A 19,783-nucleotide genomic window follows, 5' to 3' on the forward strand; every position below is an offset into this window, starting at 1 on the left:
CTCTCTAGGCCCTTTGCAGTGCATAAACTGCAGTGCTACAACTGAGGGAACTGGGAGCAAGCTTTGCAAATAGGGGAGAAGATGAGAACTGCTACTTCTGGGAATAAAAATAGTTTTTTCTTTAAGAACCTCAGTTTTGCACTTTTTTTTTTTTTTTACATGATTGGGAGGGGAAGAAGTGTCCCTGCCCTTCAGAGACAGAATAATTTATAAGCCACATTTATAAAAATTGGTAATTTCCCGTTGTCAGCTTCTGTGCCTTCATCTCAACTTCCCTGATTAGTCACATAATGAGGATATTTCAAATACAAATGTGTCAGGGGAGAATGGGAGCCACACAGTGCTTAATCAGAGGAGAATCTGTATCCCCCTGAATGCTAATTAGTCATGGAGACACAGATGTGGGGGATGGGGGCAATGTGAGCTCTTATTTTAGAAACTGAAATGATTTGTGCCTTCACAATTTCTCGTGCAGGGTTGGAAAGCCGCACCAAGGTAGAGAGCAACTTGAGATCTTTTGCATCCCTGCCTCTCAGACATGTTTGCTGTGCTGCTGCTCCTGCTGCTGTTTGCAGGGTTATTTCTGTCACAAGCTTGGCTGAACAGAAACTCTCTCCTTATAAATATGGAAATCTGATGACTGAGCTCTCCATGTCTTGGGACAAGTTCAAAGCATTGTGCTAAAGAGAAAAGGGCTGCTGAGCACTCATCTTGGCAGCTTTGTTTACTAGTGGAGAAAAATCAGTAAGGTTTTAATGCTGGGATCCACCTTTGCAGGATGGGCAAGTGACCTCTCAAGCCATGCTCAGGGTAACACGCTGATGACTTTGAACTGGTGTCCAAGCCTGAGCATGGCGAGGTGAGGACAAGAGCGGTCCTGCTTGCCTGGCGCTGCCTTCTCAAAGCCATTGGTGTTGCCCACCAAAGTCTTGGCAGAACCCATCGGCCTGGATTGTGGGGTCAGGAGGCAGTGCTAGGTGGGTACAAAAGCATGGGCTGAGTCCCCTGCTCTGTCCAGGCTAAACTGGTGTCCACTGCTGAGATCCCCACCTGTCTGCAGTGTGACAAATATGCTTGGTATGTGAGCCTTGGGCAGCTGCTCATCTTTTGGGTTTGGTTGGAAGAGTCTATGTTTTTAGATTTGGTAAAGAGCTTTGAATGCTACTGTGTCGCGACGGAGGGAAGACACAGTCACTCAATATGAGAGATCAGCAGACTTCGTTTATTGTCCCTTACAGTCACCTTTTATGCCTTGTTATAATTAGCTCATACATATTACAAAAGTTAAGCTCATTATTGGTTAGTTGCCTAAATACCAAGCCCGCCCCTAGTTTCTCTTCTGTAGTTATCTGTTCCCACCTGCAACATTCTTTTCCCACCAAAATCTTCCTGTTATTGTGTAACAAGAACAGCCAAAGACAGTGTATTTTTACTTTACTTCAGATAAGCTGAGAGCGATGTGCATTTTTGTCCAGCCAGCTGGACTATGTCTATGTGACCCTTTTCAGCTAGCCAGTTATCCACACTACTGGGCATCCATTATTATTCCTGAGAAATCTCTTGAAACCTCTGTCCTGGAGCGGTGGCCCCCCCAGTGCTCCTTCAGGGCTTTGTTTGGATCCTGCTTTACAGCCTGTATCCTTTCCTTGGTTTTCTTTGCAACCTCCTTCCTGGGGCCAGAGGTGGCTTTTATCTTGGACAAATGCACAGGTATTTGCTCTTCCCTTAACATCCTCACTATTTGCATTTGTAGCATTCCCAGATCTTCAGCTTCCCTAGAAAGCGGAGTGCTGAGTCCTTGAGATTTCCGTGCTGTTGACTTTAACTCTCCTGAGGTAGTTTTGGCCAAGTAGCTGAAGGGAGATGCAGTAATTCCCTGCTGAAAGCCCTCACAAGATCCCTCCAAGCCCTTGCTTGTGAGTGCAGGCTGAGTAAACTTGTTCTGAACCCCGAGTATAAACTCAGCTTGTCTAGACAGCAAACAGCCTGCCCAGGGTGCCTTGGGTTGAAGGGTAAGAGGTCTGACAAATGCAAAGTAGGTGTGCGATAGAGAGGGCAGCCTGTGGTTTAGAAATTAATCTAGAGGCTGAAAAATGTTCTACAGTCTTCACACATCTCATTTTCATTCCAGAAATATCTGACATCAAGCTGACACTTTGCAGGCGGCATTGTTGGTTGTGTGGGTCTTGCTGTTGACTTGAAACCTCAGTCAAAGAGCCTTCAGAGCTGGACACCCCTGCCCTTAGAGAGAGGGGGGATTTACTACATGCAGGAGAAAAGCAGGATGAAGAATGATCAGTGGAGGAGTGAACAGGAGGAGCAATCAAACAGCTCAGAAGAGGATCTGAGGGATTGGATTAAAAGTGCCAGGGGTATTCCAGGAGCAAAAAGCAAGACCTTGTTCATCTTACATAAATAGGAGTTGAACGTATAAAAATCAGCAGCCTTTCTTAAAAAAAGAGTCCTAACTGCTAACTAGAAAAGAACAAGTGGCCCCAGAGGTATGCTAGTAATAGCTGTGACATTGAACTACTGATTGGAGCCCTTGGTCTGTTGAAAGGTATGGACGTGGAGCTGTCCCAGCTTTTCCTGCTATTGTTCTTACAGCCAGAGGCTCTGAAAGCTTAGCAATGTCAGATTTTAATCCATGCTGGATCCAGTCCATGGCCTATGAAAATGATTATTCGATCTCCAGGATGTTGGAGGGAACTTACATCACTGGAACAGGACTCTCCTACTCATTTGTACTGTGCAGGGATATTTTGTCATAATATATAATCTCTGCAGTACTTTCCAGAACCAGCCAATATTTTTAGTGTTTCCCTCAGGCAAACTTTGATCTCATCTTTTATGTACAGCTGGAATAGCCTAGCTGTGTGTGGAGAGGATCCGTAAACTATTCTGTATATGCCCATGACTCTGGCATTTCAGGAGTGATGGCACCACTTGTCTTGCACTTTCCTAGCCAGTTTCTTTGGGTGTTGGGGTTGTCCATGGGAAGGACTCTGCCATGTGGGAGAGTCTCTGCTTGTCTTAATTTCAGGCAGAAAACTCAACTCTCTTTGAAAACAGACTTTTCCTCTGTGTGATGCTCCTTTAAAGCTCTGAAGGAGTAAAGATAGGACATACCTTTGAAAGAAGCTCTAAACACTAACCCACAAGTATGAATTCAGATGCTACAAGATCCTGCTGTGGTCCCTTATGAAGAGCACTAGGGCTGTGCAGAGCACTGCAATTTTCTATAGGATGCAGCTACAGCATGTAGCCAAGAGCCTAGGCTCCTGTTCCTGCCTCTATACTCCAAACACACCATGACCTTGGCTGTGACACGTGTCTCAATTTTTAATAATTTTGAGGATATCCTCACTCATGAATTGAGGTTTAAAGAGCAGTTGTAGAGTTGTTTGGGGGTTTTTGAGATCCTGGTTTGGCCAGATGCCAGTCGCTAAACTGACTCATACAACACCTACCAAGGAATTTGTGATGCTTTATTGCCTTAAATACTCATATGTCTCATGTTGCACCTCAGAGATATGTGTACAAAAGGAAAGGTGTAATGCCCTCGTGTATATATATATCCTTTACAAGGAAGGAAATGTTTTGGTATTGTAGCATCCTGAAAACATACCTCAGTTAATAGCTGGTTTTAAATAGTTATTGCATGCCAGCTGCTTGGCAAGTACTGCAAGCAGTGGGAAGCGCAGTGTGGCATTTCTCTAACTTGCAATGTTAATGATCCAATTTAAGTTTTGTAAAGTTAGCACAAAATACCAAACCTATAAATGCATGTGATAATAGTGGTGGCTGGTGCTTATATGCATGAGAAGAGCCTGAAGGGAAATATGACGTTAAATATACTCTATCATGATTGAAAGGAAAGGACCAGGGGCTGCTTGTACTGCTGGTTTCTCAGAGGGAAATCTTAACAGAAATCATGTAATTACTCCCATTTTTCTTCCTTGTCCCTCAGTTGCTTTCCCAAAGTATTTGGTCTACTTAGTGAGTTGGTGCTTCCTCTGTTACCGTAGACTCCCAGGATTAGTCATACATCATCATCTAAAAAAAAGGGACTTTCTTCCCTGTGCTGCAAATGTCATTTTTTATTAGGAAAACAGACCTCTGAAATGTCTTGTTCCCTTTCCGCAGCTTATACCTTTCTGTTTGCTTCATTTTGTTCAGCGTGAATGTGACAGTCGGGCAGACCCTTCACAGCTGGGGCTTCAAGGGAGTGTTTCAGTGCAAGCACTGTGGCATGTGAAGGCAGACTGGTACTTCTGCCCCCATTTGAAACAAAGCAAAGATCCAAATTCCTCATTATCTGCCAGTGAGTTGAGCTACACCAACTGCAGGTATACACAGTAGAAAGTCATCTTGGTGCAGTTCTGGTTCAATTTAATTAATAAGACTTGAGAGTTTAATCATGCAGCAATATTAACACTGCTGGCTTTTGAATTGCTGAAAAAATGGCTTCAAATACTGGTTTGTCTTACAATTATAAATGACTTGGGTTTAAAATCTGGGTCCTGTAGTGGATATTGCAGGCCTAATTTGTTATTGTTAAATAAGATCTTTTCAGCATTTGCTCAGAAAAGAAAACCAGCAATGTTGTAAGTGGTGCATTGGCAGAACTAGTAGAAAGTCAATAAACAGTTGCTGTTTATTGCTTTTTTGAAACTGAGTCAGTAGCTATCAGACTGTATTTCAGTGCATCAGTTGCTGTGTCACCAGAGTGCCATTTATTTTCACTTTGGTATGGGGTGACGATGCTGAGATGAGTGGTTAGTGCTTTGGATCCAGCAGTTTGCACATGTTGATGAAAAGTGCTGACCACATCTTCCTGGGGAGCCTTCTGCTCTGGTCACCATATGATTCTGGAGTTCCTTCAACATGTGAGGCCTAGAAAAAAGATGTTTTTCTTCAGCTCACCCAGAGAAGGCCAGCCATGGTCCTTGGAAGTGGGTAGAGGAGTTTGGAGAACCTCTCATTCCTGGGATAAACTGGTGTTCTGCCTAAATGAGTCTGGCTTAGAAGCAGGCTCCTCTCTTATTAAGACAGATGGAGAGAGTGACCTAAAGCGATCAGGGATCTTATCAGCTCTCACCAAATCCAGATCAGCTCTGTTGACTTTCTGTGTGACAAATCAGTTTCTAACCCAGGCTTAAAATCCTCCAGCAACACCAATTCCATAACTTCATCAGGCTAACGTGCAGCTCCTTAGCCTTACCTCTACAGTTTTCCCTGCTATTTCCTTGCAACCCTGCTGCAGTTTAAGGTAATCATTTCTTGTTCTGGTGATCAGAAACATAGGGGAAAAAAATTACTCCCTTTTTCTCTCTGGCAGCCCTTTCTCTATCTGAAGACAGCTATTATATCCCTCCTTAGTCTTCCCCTTTCTTCTCTGAACACCCCCATTCTTCCAGTGTTCCTGGATGGTTGTAGCTTCTAGCTTTTATCTATAGGACTGCTAAGGGGATTAGATCTTCCTTGATATAATGGGCTCCAAAACTGAATGTTTAAGCTAGAGCTCAAGGGATGCAGAGAGCATGAGAGTCTTTTGTGAGGTTTGCAGGTTCCATTCCTGCCATACATGTGACACTTTCTCTTGCCAAACATGCTATTACTAACCATTGTTCAGCTATAATGGTTAATGCTGTTTCTCACATAGATAGACAGACTATGCACATCTTGGTTCCCAGTGTTTTTTTTTAAAGCACTCTATGTTTATAGATATTTCATGTTTATATTGTAGTGGTACCTAGAGGCCACAGGGGTCTGTTGTCCAAAACACTGTAAGATTGTGTTTTTACATACCCACCTGTGCACATCAGAGTCCCCTCCCCAGAAGCCTACTGCCTACAGCTGCATTTCTCAGGATAACCTAGTGCAGTACAGCTTGAGGCAGAATGAATCTGCAGACAGCATATCATTTTCTGTTCCTAGGGCAGAGAGACTGAAGGCATAAAAATTTATTAGCAGGAGCAGTCTTCTAGCCCGAGAGTCTGGGATGAAAACATGGGAATGATAGAAACTTCCTGATGACCCAAATATACCCCCTGTATTTGGGGTACATGTAGTTTCTCACTTGTTCTTCTGCTCACTAAGTCAGTTTCTTGTGCTATCAAATTTTCAAATTCAATGTTTGATGTGGAAAAGAAGCAAAACACTTGGGCTTGTCCTTTCTTGTTAGTATTTATTTTCAGTGTGTGTGATCCACATGGGCAGCTTCAGAAAGCAGGAGTCTGCTGGGCTGTGAACACTCATTGTAGGCTGTCACACACATGTTGGTACCAAGACTTCCAGCATCTTTAAGTTAGGCAGAAGACAGCAAGCACATCATTGGTTGGTACTGGAGAAAGACAAAGGTAAGCTGGATGATATTCGTGAGCAGTCAGTTCATAATGATTCAGCTGATGATGATCAGACCAAAGCCTCTGAACTTTGGAGAGAAGTGGTGGCTAAAGCCCTGTATATTGGGTCATTCCTTGAGATTGGAGGGTAAGGGCAATCTTCCTCCTCTGCTTTATCAAAAAGCAGAGCTGCTTTAATGATCGTATTTCCCACAGACAGCAGAGTGGAGAACATTTGCTTAGGGCTGTAAACGTGACTGATTTTTAGGATTGGGAAGGGTGGGCAGATAGAGACATCTCAGTTCCTAGCTATGTTTTTAAGGGGCAGCTGAAGGCCGCAGGAACTGTGTGTGCCCATTCCTTTTTCATACCGCTGTGATAAGCAGGTCTTGGAAATTCTTGAAGTTTGTAGGAGATAACTCCTTGTCACAAGTACTCAGTGAGCCAACTAGGAAAGATGCCAAGTCTAGCTTGCTATTTGTGAATAGAGAAGGACTTGTGGGGGATGTGATGGTAGGTGGCTGTCTTGGCCATCACAGTCATCACGAAATGGTTGAGCTTAAAATTTTCAGTGCAATGAGAAAAAAGGTCAGCAGAGTTGCTACCCTGGATTTCAAGAGAGCAAACTTTAAGCTATTCAGGGAGCTATTTAGCAGAGTACCCTGGGAATCTGCTTTTGAGGGCTTAGGGGTCCATGAGTACTGGTCAGTTTTTAAGAACTACCTTTTAGAAGCACAGGAGCAGGCAATCCCATTAAGTCCTAAGTCAAGCAAGCAGGGCAGAAGACCAGCTTGTATGAACAGGGAACTCCTTGTGGAGCTCAAGAGGAAAAAGAAATTGTATGATCTCTGGAAGCGAGGTCATGCTTCGCATGAAGAGTACAGAGCTGTGGCTCATATATGCAAGGAGAAGACACAAAAGGCCAAAGCTCAACTAGAGTTGAAACTGGTCAATGTTGTGTCAGATAACAAGAAAGTTTTTAAAGTATGTTAATAGCAAGAGGAGGTCTAAAGAAAACATTGGACCAATACTTGTTGCAGGTGGTCACCTGACTAATAGGGATGAATTAAAATCAGAGGCATTCAATTCTTTTTTTACCTCAGTCTTTAATAATACTGATAAGACCTTGGGCTGCCTGGTCTCCTGAATCGAAGGACCAAGACTGTGCGAACAGTGCCTTTCCATTTGTGGACACTGAAATTGTAAGGGACCAGCTGTATCAGCTGAATGTTCACAAGTCCATGGGGTCTTATGGGATTCATCACAGAGTTCTGAAAGAGCTAGAGGATGTTACGGCAGGGCCCCTCTCGATCATCTACCAAAGGTCTTGAGAGTCTGGAGAGGTCCCTGCTGACTGGAAGCTAGCCACTGTTATTCCAATTTACAAAAAGGGCGTGAGAGAAGACCCAGGGAACTACAGACCTGTTAGTCTAACCTCAGTTCCTGGAAAAATTATGGAGAAGGTTATACTGAATACTATTGAAAGGCATTCGAAGGACAATGCAATCATCAGGCACAGTCAACATGGGTTCACAAAGGGAAAGTCCTGATTAATTAATATGATAACCTTCTACAATAAGGTCACCCACCTAGTGGATGAAGGGAAGATGGTGGATATAGTTTTTTTGGATTTTAGTAAGGCTTCTGATATTGACCCTCACAGCACCCTTCTGGACAGGTTGTCCAACTGTGGAATGAGCAGGTTCATGGTGCACTGGGTGAAGAACTGGCTGAAGGGCAGAGCTCAAAGGGTTGTAGTGAATGGGGCTACATCTGGCTGGTGACCATTGACCAGCAGTGTTCCTCAGGGTTCAATTCTAGGGCCAGTTCCATTCAATATTTTTATCAATATTCTGGATGCAGAAGTTGAATGCACCCTTAGCAGGTTTGCTGAGGATATTAAACTGGGAGCTGCTGTTGACTCCCTTGAGGGACAAGAGGACTTGCACAGGATCTAGTTAGATTGGAGCATTGGGCTATGATTAATGGGATCACAGAGTCATAGAATGGTTGAGTTTGGAAGGGATCTCTGGAGATCATCTAGTCCAACCCCCCATGCTAAAGCAGGTTCACCAGAGCAGGTTGCACAGAATCATGTCCAGGCAGGTTTTGAGTGTCTCCAGAGAAGGAGACTATAACCTCTCTGGGAAGCCCGTTCCAGTGGTCTGTCACCCTCAAGGTAAAGAAGTTCTTCCTCATATTCAGATGGAACTTCCTGTGTTGCAGTTTGTACCTGTTGCCCCTTGTCCTGTTGCTAGACACCACTGAAAAGCATCTGCCCCCATCCTCTTGACACTCGCTGTTAAGATATTTGTAGACATTTATAAGATCCCCTCTCAGTTTTCTCTTCCCCAGGCTAAACAGGCCCAGCTCTCTCAGCCTTTCCTCATCAGCTAGATGCTCCAGTCCCCTCATCATCTTGGTAGCCCTCCACTGGACCCCCTCCAGTAGTTCCCTGTCTCTCTTGAAGTGGGGAGCCCAGAACTGGACACAGTACTCTAGATGCGGCCTCACCAGGGCAGAGCAGAGGAGGAGGATAATGTCCTTTGACCTGCTGGCTGCACTCCTCCTAATGCACCCCAGGATCCCATTGGCCTTCATGGCCACAAGGGCACACTGCTGGCTCATGGGCAACTTGTTGTCCACCAAAACTCCCAGGTCTTTCTCTGCAGAGCTGCCTTCCATCAGGTCAACCCCCAGCCTGTGCTGGTGCATGGGGTTGTTCCTCCTGAGGTGCAGGACCTTACACTTGCCTTTGTTGAACTTCATTAGGTTCCTCTCTGCCCAGCTCTCTAGCCGGTCCAGGTCTCGCTGAATGGCAGCACAGCCTTCTGGTGTATCAGACACTCCGCCCAGTTTTGTATCATCTGCAAACTCGCTGAGGGTGCACTCTGTCCCTTCATCCAGGTCAGCGATGAATAAGCTGAACAGGACTGGATGCAGGAATGACCCCTGGGGAACACCACTAGCTACAGGCCTCTAGCTAGACTCTGCACTGTTGATCACAATCCTCCAAGCTCTGCCATTCAGCCAGTTCTCAATCCACCTCACTGTCTGCTCATCTAGCGCACGCTTCCTGAGCTTACCTATCAGGATGTTATGGGAGACAGTGTCAAAAGCCTTGCTGAGGTCAAGGTAGACTGTAGAGGAATTATAGAGAACTGTATGAAAAGTTTATTTGTAAAAAGTTTGTGATGGTTGGTAAAAACATGAGGTATGAAATGTTAAGAAGAAAAAGAAGGGGGAATTGTAGAAGAATGAAGCTGGGTTAATTAACATTGATAACATACAGCTGTGAGCTGGAGGGTTGGCTGATGTAGATAAGGTGCAGCTGTGGCTGGTTCTGTTAATTGGTTGGGCAGCCAATGAAGAGAGGGGAGAAAGAAGCAGAGAATACATACCCTGGGTGAGGAGAGACGAGAAGGTAGCAGCAGGGGGACTGGCATGAAGAGTATGCTGGTATGAGATGGTAAAAGACCTTGTTATAGCTGGCTAGTTTGGAGAGGGCTGTAACAGTAGACAACATCCACTGCTCTCCCTGCATATGCCCATCCAGTCATTCCATCATAGAAGGCTATCAGGTTGGTCAGGCATGATTTCCCCTTGGTGAATCCATGCTGACTGTTCCTGATGACCTTCTTTTCCTCCACATGCTTAGAGATGATTCATGGATCATCTCTTGGTGTGGACTGGCGTTGTTATGGATTCTGCTGGTGTGTCCTTTGTCATCCCCACCTGCAGTGGCAGGGGTGCAGTCTCCACCAGTTGCCAGGCCTCCTCTGTAGTTAGTAGGGGGAAAAGGAAGACACGTCTCCAGGGATGTTTTCATCTCCTCTTAAGATGAGTGTCTAAGACAGGATGGAATGAATCACTCTTTGAAAATTATCTTTCTCTTTTTCTGGTGGTCTAGGAAGCCTTTTCTATTTGTTTGGTCTGGAGTCCAGCTTTGAGATTGCTCTAGCAAAGTCCTCTGGTCCAGGACCAGAGTCCAGATCCTCAAAGGCACCTCAGAACATTTCTCCTCTCCTGTTGTTCATGCAAGTTGGCCAGGTCCTTTCCCTGACACGTGAACTGCTGGCTGTGGGCTCCTTCCATGTGGGAGCTCGTGTTCAAGTGCTGGACTGCACCAGCATAGGAGGTGGTATCTGGCCATCGCACCATGTCCTTTACCATAACGTGTCTACTCCTATACCTTCCTGCAGCCAGCAGATTGGGGCTCCAAGGATTTGGTTGTGTTCAGTAGCACTACAAAGCATCCAGCTCTTGTCATGCTTTTTAAAAACAGCTGTATCCTGCCTTTTCTCAGACTGTCAGAGAAAAGGTTCTTGTCTGGGAAGCCTGGACCCAGGTGGTGGCCTGCCACTTTACCACCTTACACATGCCATATACCTGGATTAGCTGGTCTGCAAGTAGGTGTGATGGGGCAGATTCCATGTTTGGGGAGCTTTGATTTTTGGGAGAATTTCAGTGACAGTGAAAGGTGCTGTGCTGACAGATACTGAAATTAAATCTTTCCAGTTAGCCACAGAATAAATCCAGATTTGGAAGTAGTCTTCTTCATTCCTCTCCAAGAGGGACCAGAGATTGAATTCTCCTACTCATTCAGTCCTCATTTCTTCTGAGCTGGACTTTCACACAGCTGGTCACGAGCTTTTTGGTTTTAATCATGAGGTTGACTGGTCCACTTGGAACTCAGCTGAAACTGTAAATGCGTTTCGTACAACACCCCAAAGAGTCATCACATGGAAATGGTTTCAGACTACTGCCAGCCCAGGCTGAATTTGAACTGGTGACCCACCCTCCATATTATATTCCCAGTATCATCCATCATATAAGTTAAATGTTGAAATCTGGTATTTCCCGAGGTACTTTTAGCATACTAAATGTGCTTCCAAAGTTCTGTGTTTTGCCCCTAGGTTTCAGCCATTCAAAACACCAGCATGTTCTCTGTTCCCTCTGAATGCAGGTGGGAATGGACTCATCTAACAGACAGAAAAGAGACCGCATAACTTCTAGTTAAACCATTCTGTTTTGTTTCATTTTCTTTCTTGACAGGATCCAACAGCTGCATCTATTTTGGACAGAGATTGTGATACGAGAGAGGGAGAGACTGTAGCCATGAACTATAAGCCGTCCCCACTTCAAGTGAAATTAGGTGAGTCTTTGCTGATGGAGATTGAAAAGGCTGAATCCAAGGACTGAAATATGGTGAGGTGCTCGTGGAATCATATGCAGATCTCCATGCGTGTGGCTGAGCATGCCAGCTCAGTTCAGACAACTCACAGAGCAGTTTATCAGTGTGATTCTGCTGCTCAGGGAACTGACCTACAAACATGCAAGGACTCTTTATCTTGGGCTGTGGTAGAGGAAGGAAGCTATGCCTTGAAAAGAAGGCATAGTTTTTTAAACCTACAGATTTTTATCAAGCTAAGATCAAGGCTCGGCCAGAAAAAGAATTAAGATAATATAGAGGAACTGTATAAAGAAAAGACAGGATTACTGCAAACAAAAGGGAAAGGATCAGAGACTCGGACTACCAGAGAAAGATAGAGCTGTGTTACTGTGAGGTCAAGGGTTTGTAGGTTTGTAAAGGTTCACATAGAAATACTTGTGCTATTTCTGAGCAACGTTTTGAAGTTCTGGAAGCAGAATCATCATATTAGCACAATACTCTACTTCCTCACAAGGCTAACACAAGAGGACAGCAATCCACAATCCACACATGGCTGTCCTGCCTCCAAAACCTGAGCCACTGTTGTGCCACAAAGACTCAAGACCCTGACAAGGGATAGGTCAAAGGAATAGTGTGCATGTTGCTTAGAGCATGGATAAAAAAATGGGAATCTAAGTCTGGAAAATTTCCCATAGGAGCAGGAGGTAGTCCCCTGGTTGACCTTCACATCAGAACAAATGACATTGACAGGATGCTGCTGGAGCTAGTTGAGGTTGACCTGTTGGAGCAGGTCCAGTGGAGGGCCACAAAAATGATCAGAGGGATGGAACACATCTCCCATGAGGACAGGCTGAGATAGTTGGGGTTGTTCAGCCTGGAGAAGAGAAGTCTCTGGTGAGACCTTATTACAGCTTTTTAATACTTAAAGGGGGCTTATAACAAAGATGGGGACAGACTTTTTAGCAGGGCCTGTAGCAACAGGACAAGGGGTAATGATTTCAAACTAAAAGAGGGTAGATTCAGACTAGATAGAAGGAAGAAAGTTTTTTATGATGAGGGTGGTGAACTGTTGCGACGGAGGGAAGACACAGTCACTCAATATGAGTGATCAGCAGACTTCGTTTATTGTCTCTTACAGTCACCTTTTATGCCTTGTTATAATTAGCTCATACATATTACAAAAGTTACGCTCATTATTGGTTAGTTGCCTAAATATCAAGCCCGCCCCTTGTTTCTCTTCTGTAGTTTTCTGTTCCCACCTGCAACATTCTTTTCCCACCGCGATCTTCCTGTTACTGTGTAACAAGGACAGCCAAAGACAGTGTATTTTGCTTTACTTCAGATAAGCTGAGAGCGATGTGCATTTTTGTCCAGCCAGCTGGACTATGTCTATGTGACCTTTTTCAGCTAGCCAGTTATACACAGTGAACCACTGGAACAAGTTGCCCAGAGAAGTTATAGATGCCCCATCCCTGGAAACATTCAAGGTCAGGTTGGACAGGGCTCTGAGCAACCTGATCTAGTTGAAGATGTCCCTGCTCATTGCAGGGGGATTGGACTAGATGACCTTTAAAGGTCCCTTCCAACCCAAACCACTCTACAATTCTATGCCATGCTGTGGAAGGCTCTGAAAGAAGTAAGTGCACAGATGTTCAGTGGAATAGCTCTGGCCCCTACCAAATGAGTGACAAACACAAACAGCAAACAGCTAAGGTTTGAAGAAGATTTGGGGAAGTTTGGTCATTGGTGTATGGTTATGAAGAGATATTCTCTGATAGATAGGTTTTATCCAAGGACCTGCAGTATTCCTGCAAACACTGCTGTTGGCGTCATTTATAAGAGGAACCTTAAACACCAGGAAAGGGCTGGGAAGCATTTGTGCAGTCTCAAGGCTCTGCCTGAGTATGTGGTAAATTGAATAATCAGACAAATCTGGTCATAGCAGTGCAGAAAGGAATGTCACAGAGTAGATCCATGGATGGCAAAGGAAAAGAAAGTGGTTGAATAGGCAATATCTTGCTGACTATAGGAGTGACTAGGGAGGAGAAGAAAGTTGGATATGCAAATGTAGTAAGGTTATGCAGCAAAGTGGAGGACCTTGAGCTACTGATACAGGATATGAGTGAGTGCATTGGGGTAGTAGATCTGTCCAGCAGTTGCAGTCATGAGCACTCTAAAACCAGTGACTGCTTTTCAGGAAAAGGCAGGGAGCAGCAATATATGTTAATGACAGCACAACTCTTACTAGTAAAAGATTATCACTGCTAGCATGCCATATGCCACCAGGATCCTTTTTCACTGCCAAGAGAGTTCTGTAATGTTATTAGAAAGATAATTACTACTGCAATAGTTGTTTTGGATAATTTAACATCAGGAATCAGGTTGGAAAGCAACTGATATTATTATTGGTAAGTCTGAGATATTCTTGCATTTCTAGGCAATAAAAATATCCTCCAGAGATTCACTAACATGACAGGAAATGGTACTATTTTAGACTTAGTTTTAGTAAGTCATGAGGACGTTACAAAAGACCTGATCATAGGAAATAATTTGGATTCAGGGATAACAAGTTCAATACATGCAAATTAAATGAAAAGGTAATTTGAGGTACATCTATAACAAAATTCAGTTTTATAAACTAAGTGCTTAAGCAAACCCAGTAGCCTGAGAAGCCCAGGAACTCAAAACACATCAGGTAGTGTTGAAGGAGAAAGTATCAGAAGAAAGGAGATTGCTAACAGAGTTCTCCAACATCCATTTCATTTATATGTTCATTAATGACTTTGACACAAAAAGCAAGAATTGGCAAAGGAAATTTAATCACAACAGCAGTGATGAAGTTCCAATAAGAAGTCCAAGGGCAATCAAAAGAGACTTCAGGACTTTCAGACAACTAGTTAAGGAGTGAGGAGCACAAGTAGATTTTTCCTGTCCTTCCAGTTGCAGGGAATGATGTTGGAAGAAACACGAAGAGCCAGCTGATAAATACCTGACTCCGTGACTGGTGTCACCAGCAGAATTCGGGGGTTTTTGATCATGGGTCAGTCTACACAACACCAGGCCTGCTGGTGACATGGGGTACACCTGTCTCAAAGGGGGGAAAGGATTGTTGCGCAGGAGTTAGCAGGGCTCATTGAAAAAGCTTTAAACTAGATTTGAAGGGGGAAAGAGATGAAACCAGCCTCACTCACAGATAAGGGTGCGGGCACCACGACAATGTTTGAGGGACAGTGTGCTAGCAAGGTCCTTCAGTCTGTTCCACGATGGGCTGAGTACACTGGAGCACATTTGAGATGTCTCTATACTAATGCACGCAGCACCTTAGCCATCTCAGTGGGGGTAGGGGATGGAGATCTGCGCAGCAGCAAAGATGCAAGGGTTGTTGATGCGTTAGAAACCATGGAAGCACCTTGAGAAGAGTCATAATAGGAATTAGGGATTCTCCCCCCAAAAAGGTGGCAGGATCAATAGCGCAACTGAAGTGCATCTACACCAGTGCATGCAGCATGGGTGTTGTAGTTTAACCCTGGTTGGCAGCCAAGCACCATGCAGCCACTCGCTCACTCCCCCCACAGTGAGATGGGGGAGAGAATCGGAAGAGTCAAAGTGAGAAAACTTGTGGGCTGAGATAAAGACAGTTTAATAGGTAAAGCAAAAGCCACGCACACAAGGAAAGCAAAAGAAGGAATTAATTCACTACTTCCCATGGGCAGGCAGGTGTTCAGCCATCTCCAGGAAAGCAGGGCTCTCCCATGCGTAACGGTTACTTGGGAAGACAAATGCCATAATGCCGAATGTCCCTCCCCTTCCTTCTTCTTCCCCCAGTTTATATACTCAGCATGATGTCATGTGGTATGGAATATCTCTTTGGCTAGTTCAGGTCAGCTGTCCTGGCTGTGTCCCCTCCCAATTTCTTGTGCCCCTCCAGCCCTCTGTCTGGCAGGACCTGAGAAACTGAAAAGTCCTTGACTTAGTATAAACATTACCCAGCAACAACTAAAAACATCAGTGTCCTATCAACATTGTTCTCCCACCAAATCCAAATCACATCACCGCACCAGCTACTAAGAAGAAAATTAACCCTATCCCAGCTGAAACCAGGACAATGGGCAACACATAAGAGGATTTGGAAGCCATTGTGCAGCTGGAAAACTATGATATAGTTGCAATCACAGAAACATGGTGGGATGACTAACACAACTGGAGTGCTGCAATGGATGGCTGTAAACTCTTCAGAAGGGATAGGCAAGGAAGGAGAGGCAGTGGGATACCTCTGTATGTTAGGGTGTGTTTTGATTGTCTATAGTTTGACAATGGTGATGATAGGTTGAGTGTTTATGGGTAAGAATCGGGGGAAAGGCTAACAAGGCAGATATCATGGTGGGAGTCTCTTATAGACCACCCAACCAGGATGAAATGACTGATGAAATATTCTATAAGCAGCTGGGAGAAGTCTCACGATTGCTAACCCTTGTTCTCATGGGGGACTTCAATTTACCAGATGTCTGCTGGAAATAAAACAGCAGAGAAGAAACAGTCTAGGAGGTTCCTGGAGTGTGTGAATGATAACTTCCTGACGCAGTTGGTGAGGGAGCTTGGACAACACTGGACCTGTTGTTTGCAAACAGAGAAGGAGTTGTGGGTGATGTGATGGTTGGAGGCTGTCTTGGCATAGTGATCATGAAATAATAGATTTTTCGATTCTTGGAGAAGTAAGGAGACTGGTCAGCAGAACTGCTACCTTGGATTTCCAGAGGGCAGACTTTGGTCTGTTTAGGAGCCTGGCTGACAGAGTCCCTTGGGAGGCAGTCCTGAAAGGCAAAGGGATCCAGGAAGGCTGGGCTTTCTTCAAGAAGGAAATCTTAAAGGCACAGGAGCAGGCCATCCCCATGTGCTGAAAGGTGAGCTGGTGGGGAAGAAGACCAGCCTGGCTGAACAGAGAGCTTTGGCTGGAACTCAGGAGGAAAAAAAAAAAAAAAAGAGAGAGTTTATGACCTTTGAAAGAAGGGGCAGGCAACCCAGGAAGACTACAAAGATGTCAGGAAGATATGGAGAGAAAAAATTAGAAGGGTCAAAGCCCAACAAGAAATCAATTTGGCTACTGCTGTAAAAGACAATAAAAAAATATTTCTGTAAGTATATTAACAACACAAGGGGGGCTAAGGAGAATCTCCATCCCTTATTGGATGCAGGGGAAAACATAGTGACAGAGGATGAGGAAAAGGCAGAGGTACTTAATGCCTTCTTTGCCTCAGTCTTTAATAGGAAGACCATTTGTTCTCAGGGTATGCAGCCTAATGAGCTGGTGACAGGGGAGCAGAACGAACCTCTATAATCCAAGGGGAAATTGTTAGCAACTTGCTACACCACTTAGACACGCACAAATCTATGGGGCCAGATGGGATCCACACAAGGGTACTGAGGGAGCTGGCGGAAAAGCTCAACAAGCCACTTTCCATCATTTATCAGCAGTCCTGGCTACCCTGGGAGGTCAGAGTTGACTGAAGGTTAGCAAATGTGACACCCATCTACAAGAAGGGCCATAAGGAGGAACCGGGGAACTACAGGTCTGCCAGCCTGACCTGGGTTCCGGGGAAGGTTCCGGAGCAGCTCATCTTGAGTGCCATCACGTGGCATGTGCAGGACAACCAGGTGATCAGGCCCAGTCAGCATGGGTTTATGAAAGTCAGGTCCTCCTTGACTACCCTGTTCTCCTTCTATGACAAGGTCACCCACTTACTGGATGAAGGAAAGGCTGTGGATGTTGCCTACTTGGACTTTAGTAAAGCCTTTGACACTGTTTCCCACAGCATTCTCCTGGAGAAACTGGCTGCTCGTGTCTTGGATGGGTAAAAAACTGGCTGGATGGCCAGGCCCAAAGAGTGGTGGTGAATGAAGTTAAATCCACTTGGCAGCCGGTCACAAGTGGTGTTCCCCAGGGCTCAGTATCAGGGCCAGTTTTAATATCAATGATCTGGACAAGGGGACCAGGTGCAGGCACCCTTATTAATTTGCAGACAACACCAAGATGGGTGGGAGCATTGATCTGCTTGAGAGTAGGAAGGCTCTACAGAGGGATCTGGACAGGCTGGACCGATGGGCTGAGGCCAGTTGTATGAGGTTCAACAAGGCTCAGTGCTGGGTCCTGCACTTGGGTCACAACAACCCCATGCAATGCTACAGGCTTGGGGAAGAGTGGAAAGCTGCCCAGCAGAAAAGGACATGGGGATGTTGGTCGACACCCAGCTGAATATGAGCCAGCAGTGTGCCCAGATGGCCAAGGCGGCCAATAGCATCCTGGCCTGTATCAGAAATAGTGTGGCCAGCAGGACTAGGGAAGCAATTGTCCCCCTGTACTTGACACTGGTGAGGCTGCACCTCAAATCCTGTGTTCAGTTTTGGGCCCCTCACTACAAGAAAGACATTGAGGTGCTGGAGCACGTCCAGAGAAGAGCAATGAAGCTGGTGAAGGGTCTGGGGAACAAGTCTTATGAGTAGCAGCTGTGGGAACTGGGGTGGTTGTTTAGTTTGGAGAAAAGGAAGCTGACGCTCTACAACTACATAAAAGGAGGATGTAGTGAGGTGGGTGTCAGTCTTTTTTCCCAAGGAGCAAGTGATTGGACAAGAGGAAATGGCCTCAAGTGGCATCAGGGGAGGTTTAGGCTGGATATTAGGAAAAATTTCTTCACTGAAAGGGTTGTCAAGCATTGGAACAGGCTGCCCAGGGAGGTGGTTGAGTCACCATCCCTAGAGGTATTTAAAAGATGTGTAGACATGGTGCTTAGGGGCATTTTTTAATGGTGGACTTGGTAGTGTTAGGTTAACAGTTGGACCCAATGATCTTAAGAGTCTTTTCCCACCTAAATGATTCTATATTTGGGAGACATCAGTACAACAAAGACTCAGAAATGCCACAGAGAATAAGCATGAAAACTGGAATAATAGAAATGAGGAAAATATGACAGGAGAACCTCAGTCTGCTGTAAACTAGAATTTACCAACTGGAGGTGACTTAGGAAGAAGCAGCCTGTTACATAGTTGATTGCAAGGTAATTACTTACTAAAATGGACTAATATATGAAGATATGCCCTAGTCAGACTTCTGCAGAGTTTAGCAGCTTTTTTTCCAAGGATCAGATACAACAGAATGAGTCCTTCTGCCAGAACTTCTGCTTTTCCACATAGGGAAAATTTTATTCCACTTAGCCACTGCTGAATGCTACTATCCACCAGTAAAGAGGCAACGGGATATATTGGAAGAGTCTGAATTGTTTTTCCAGTAGCTAGAAGTGTACCATTGCCAGGACCTCTTTTACAGCTAGTGCTCTTTCCTAGTGAATACTCAGTGCTGACCACAATATGCTCATGAAGGTAATAATGGGTGAAATCTACCTGCTTAAGAGGAGTTGTCTGACAAGGCTAACAAGCATCATCTTGCCTTGTCTCCAGAGAGGTCTGCTCAAACATGCCTCTCTGCCTGCGGATACAGCATGCCTCTAATTAGGTGAACACATATCTAGTGGCATTTGGATCAACTCTCTACTCTTGGCCATACCCAGATGAGCTCTAGGTTATCTGGGGCAAAATGAGACTAACAGTATTGTCTGTAGCCAGTATAACATACCTTTAATCCACATCTGCTCCTGCTGCTGTTATTCTTAAAATCTGCCCAGCCTTTACAATTTTCAAGCAGTTTAATGTCTCTCATCTCCTGACTCTGGCCCCCGTTCCTCCAACTTGATCTTTTGTCTCTTCTGCATTAAGCTCATCAGGATTTGGATTGTTTTTTTTAATCTAGGCAAAATTAAGGTAGTACATAAACATTTAATAGCTTATCTGGCAGAGCCACTGATTGGAATGGTAGCAACTGGGGGTTTAATCCTATTGCAGGTTTTCCATATGGATAGTGGCATTCTTCAGTGTTAAATCAGAATCAGTTGTTCAAACATCAAATGCTCTGCTGGAATGTCAATAAATGTGATTTTTTTACTCTGTGAAGATTCATACATAAATCTGTCATATGTGCTTGCTGTAAGCTTGGTTCAAATGAGCTCAATTAAATACCAACCCAGCACAAATACAACTTTTACTTCCAGAGTCCACAGTGATTGAAGTGTGACAGAAAGAGTATGCTGTACTGCATGCACTAAACACAGATTTATTCCACTGCTTTAGTAGTCTTTTCCTTGGTTGCCTCTCCCCCTATGAATAAATACATTTCACAGCCACATGTTTGCTAAAACTAACCAGGTGGCTTATATTT

At 44.7% G+C, this 19,783-nt stretch overlaps 3 protein-coding genes across 5 annotated transcripts in view; 2 read left to right on the plus strand and 1 right to left on the minus strand.

Moving 5' to 3' along the window:
- The window catches only part of LOC130142107 (iron-sulfur cluster assembly 1 homolog, mitochondrial-like), a 78,131-nt gene extending 77,188 nt beyond the window's left edge, over positions 1 to 943 (minus strand). The window contains exon 1 of the mRNA XM_056323554.1: positions 886 to 943. Within this exon, the coding sequence (XP_056179529.1) occupies positions 886 to 943 (58 nt within the window). The remainder of the gene's footprint in view (positions 1 to 885) is intronic.
- LOC130142145 (uncharacterized) overlaps positions 1 to 19,783 on the plus strand; it is a 438,873-nt gene that overhangs the window by 270,750 nt on the left and 148,340 nt on the right. The window lies entirely within an intron of this gene.
- Positions 3,634 to 19,783, plus strand: part of LOC130142150 (protein FAM219A) — a 93,181-nt gene continuing 77,031 nt past the window's right edge. The window contains exon 1 of one of the 3 annotated variants that reach the window (XM_056323633.1): positions 3,634 to 11,502. In XM_056323633.1, the coding sequence (XP_056179608.1) occupies positions 11,466 to 11,502 (37 nt within the window). In that variant the 5' untranslated portion in view covers positions 3,634 to 11,465. The remainder of the gene's footprint in view (positions 11,503 to 19,783) is intronic. The other 2 variants (XM_056323632.1, XM_056323631.1) reach the window with 2 other exon arrangements.

The sequence above is a fragment of the Falco biarmicus genome, chromosome W, assembly GCF_023638135.1.
Source record: "Falco biarmicus isolate bFalBia1 chromosome W, bFalBia1.pri, whole genome shotgun sequence".
Taxonomy (NCBI): domain Eukaryota; kingdom Metazoa; phylum Chordata; class Aves; order Falconiformes; family Falconidae; genus Falco; species Falco biarmicus.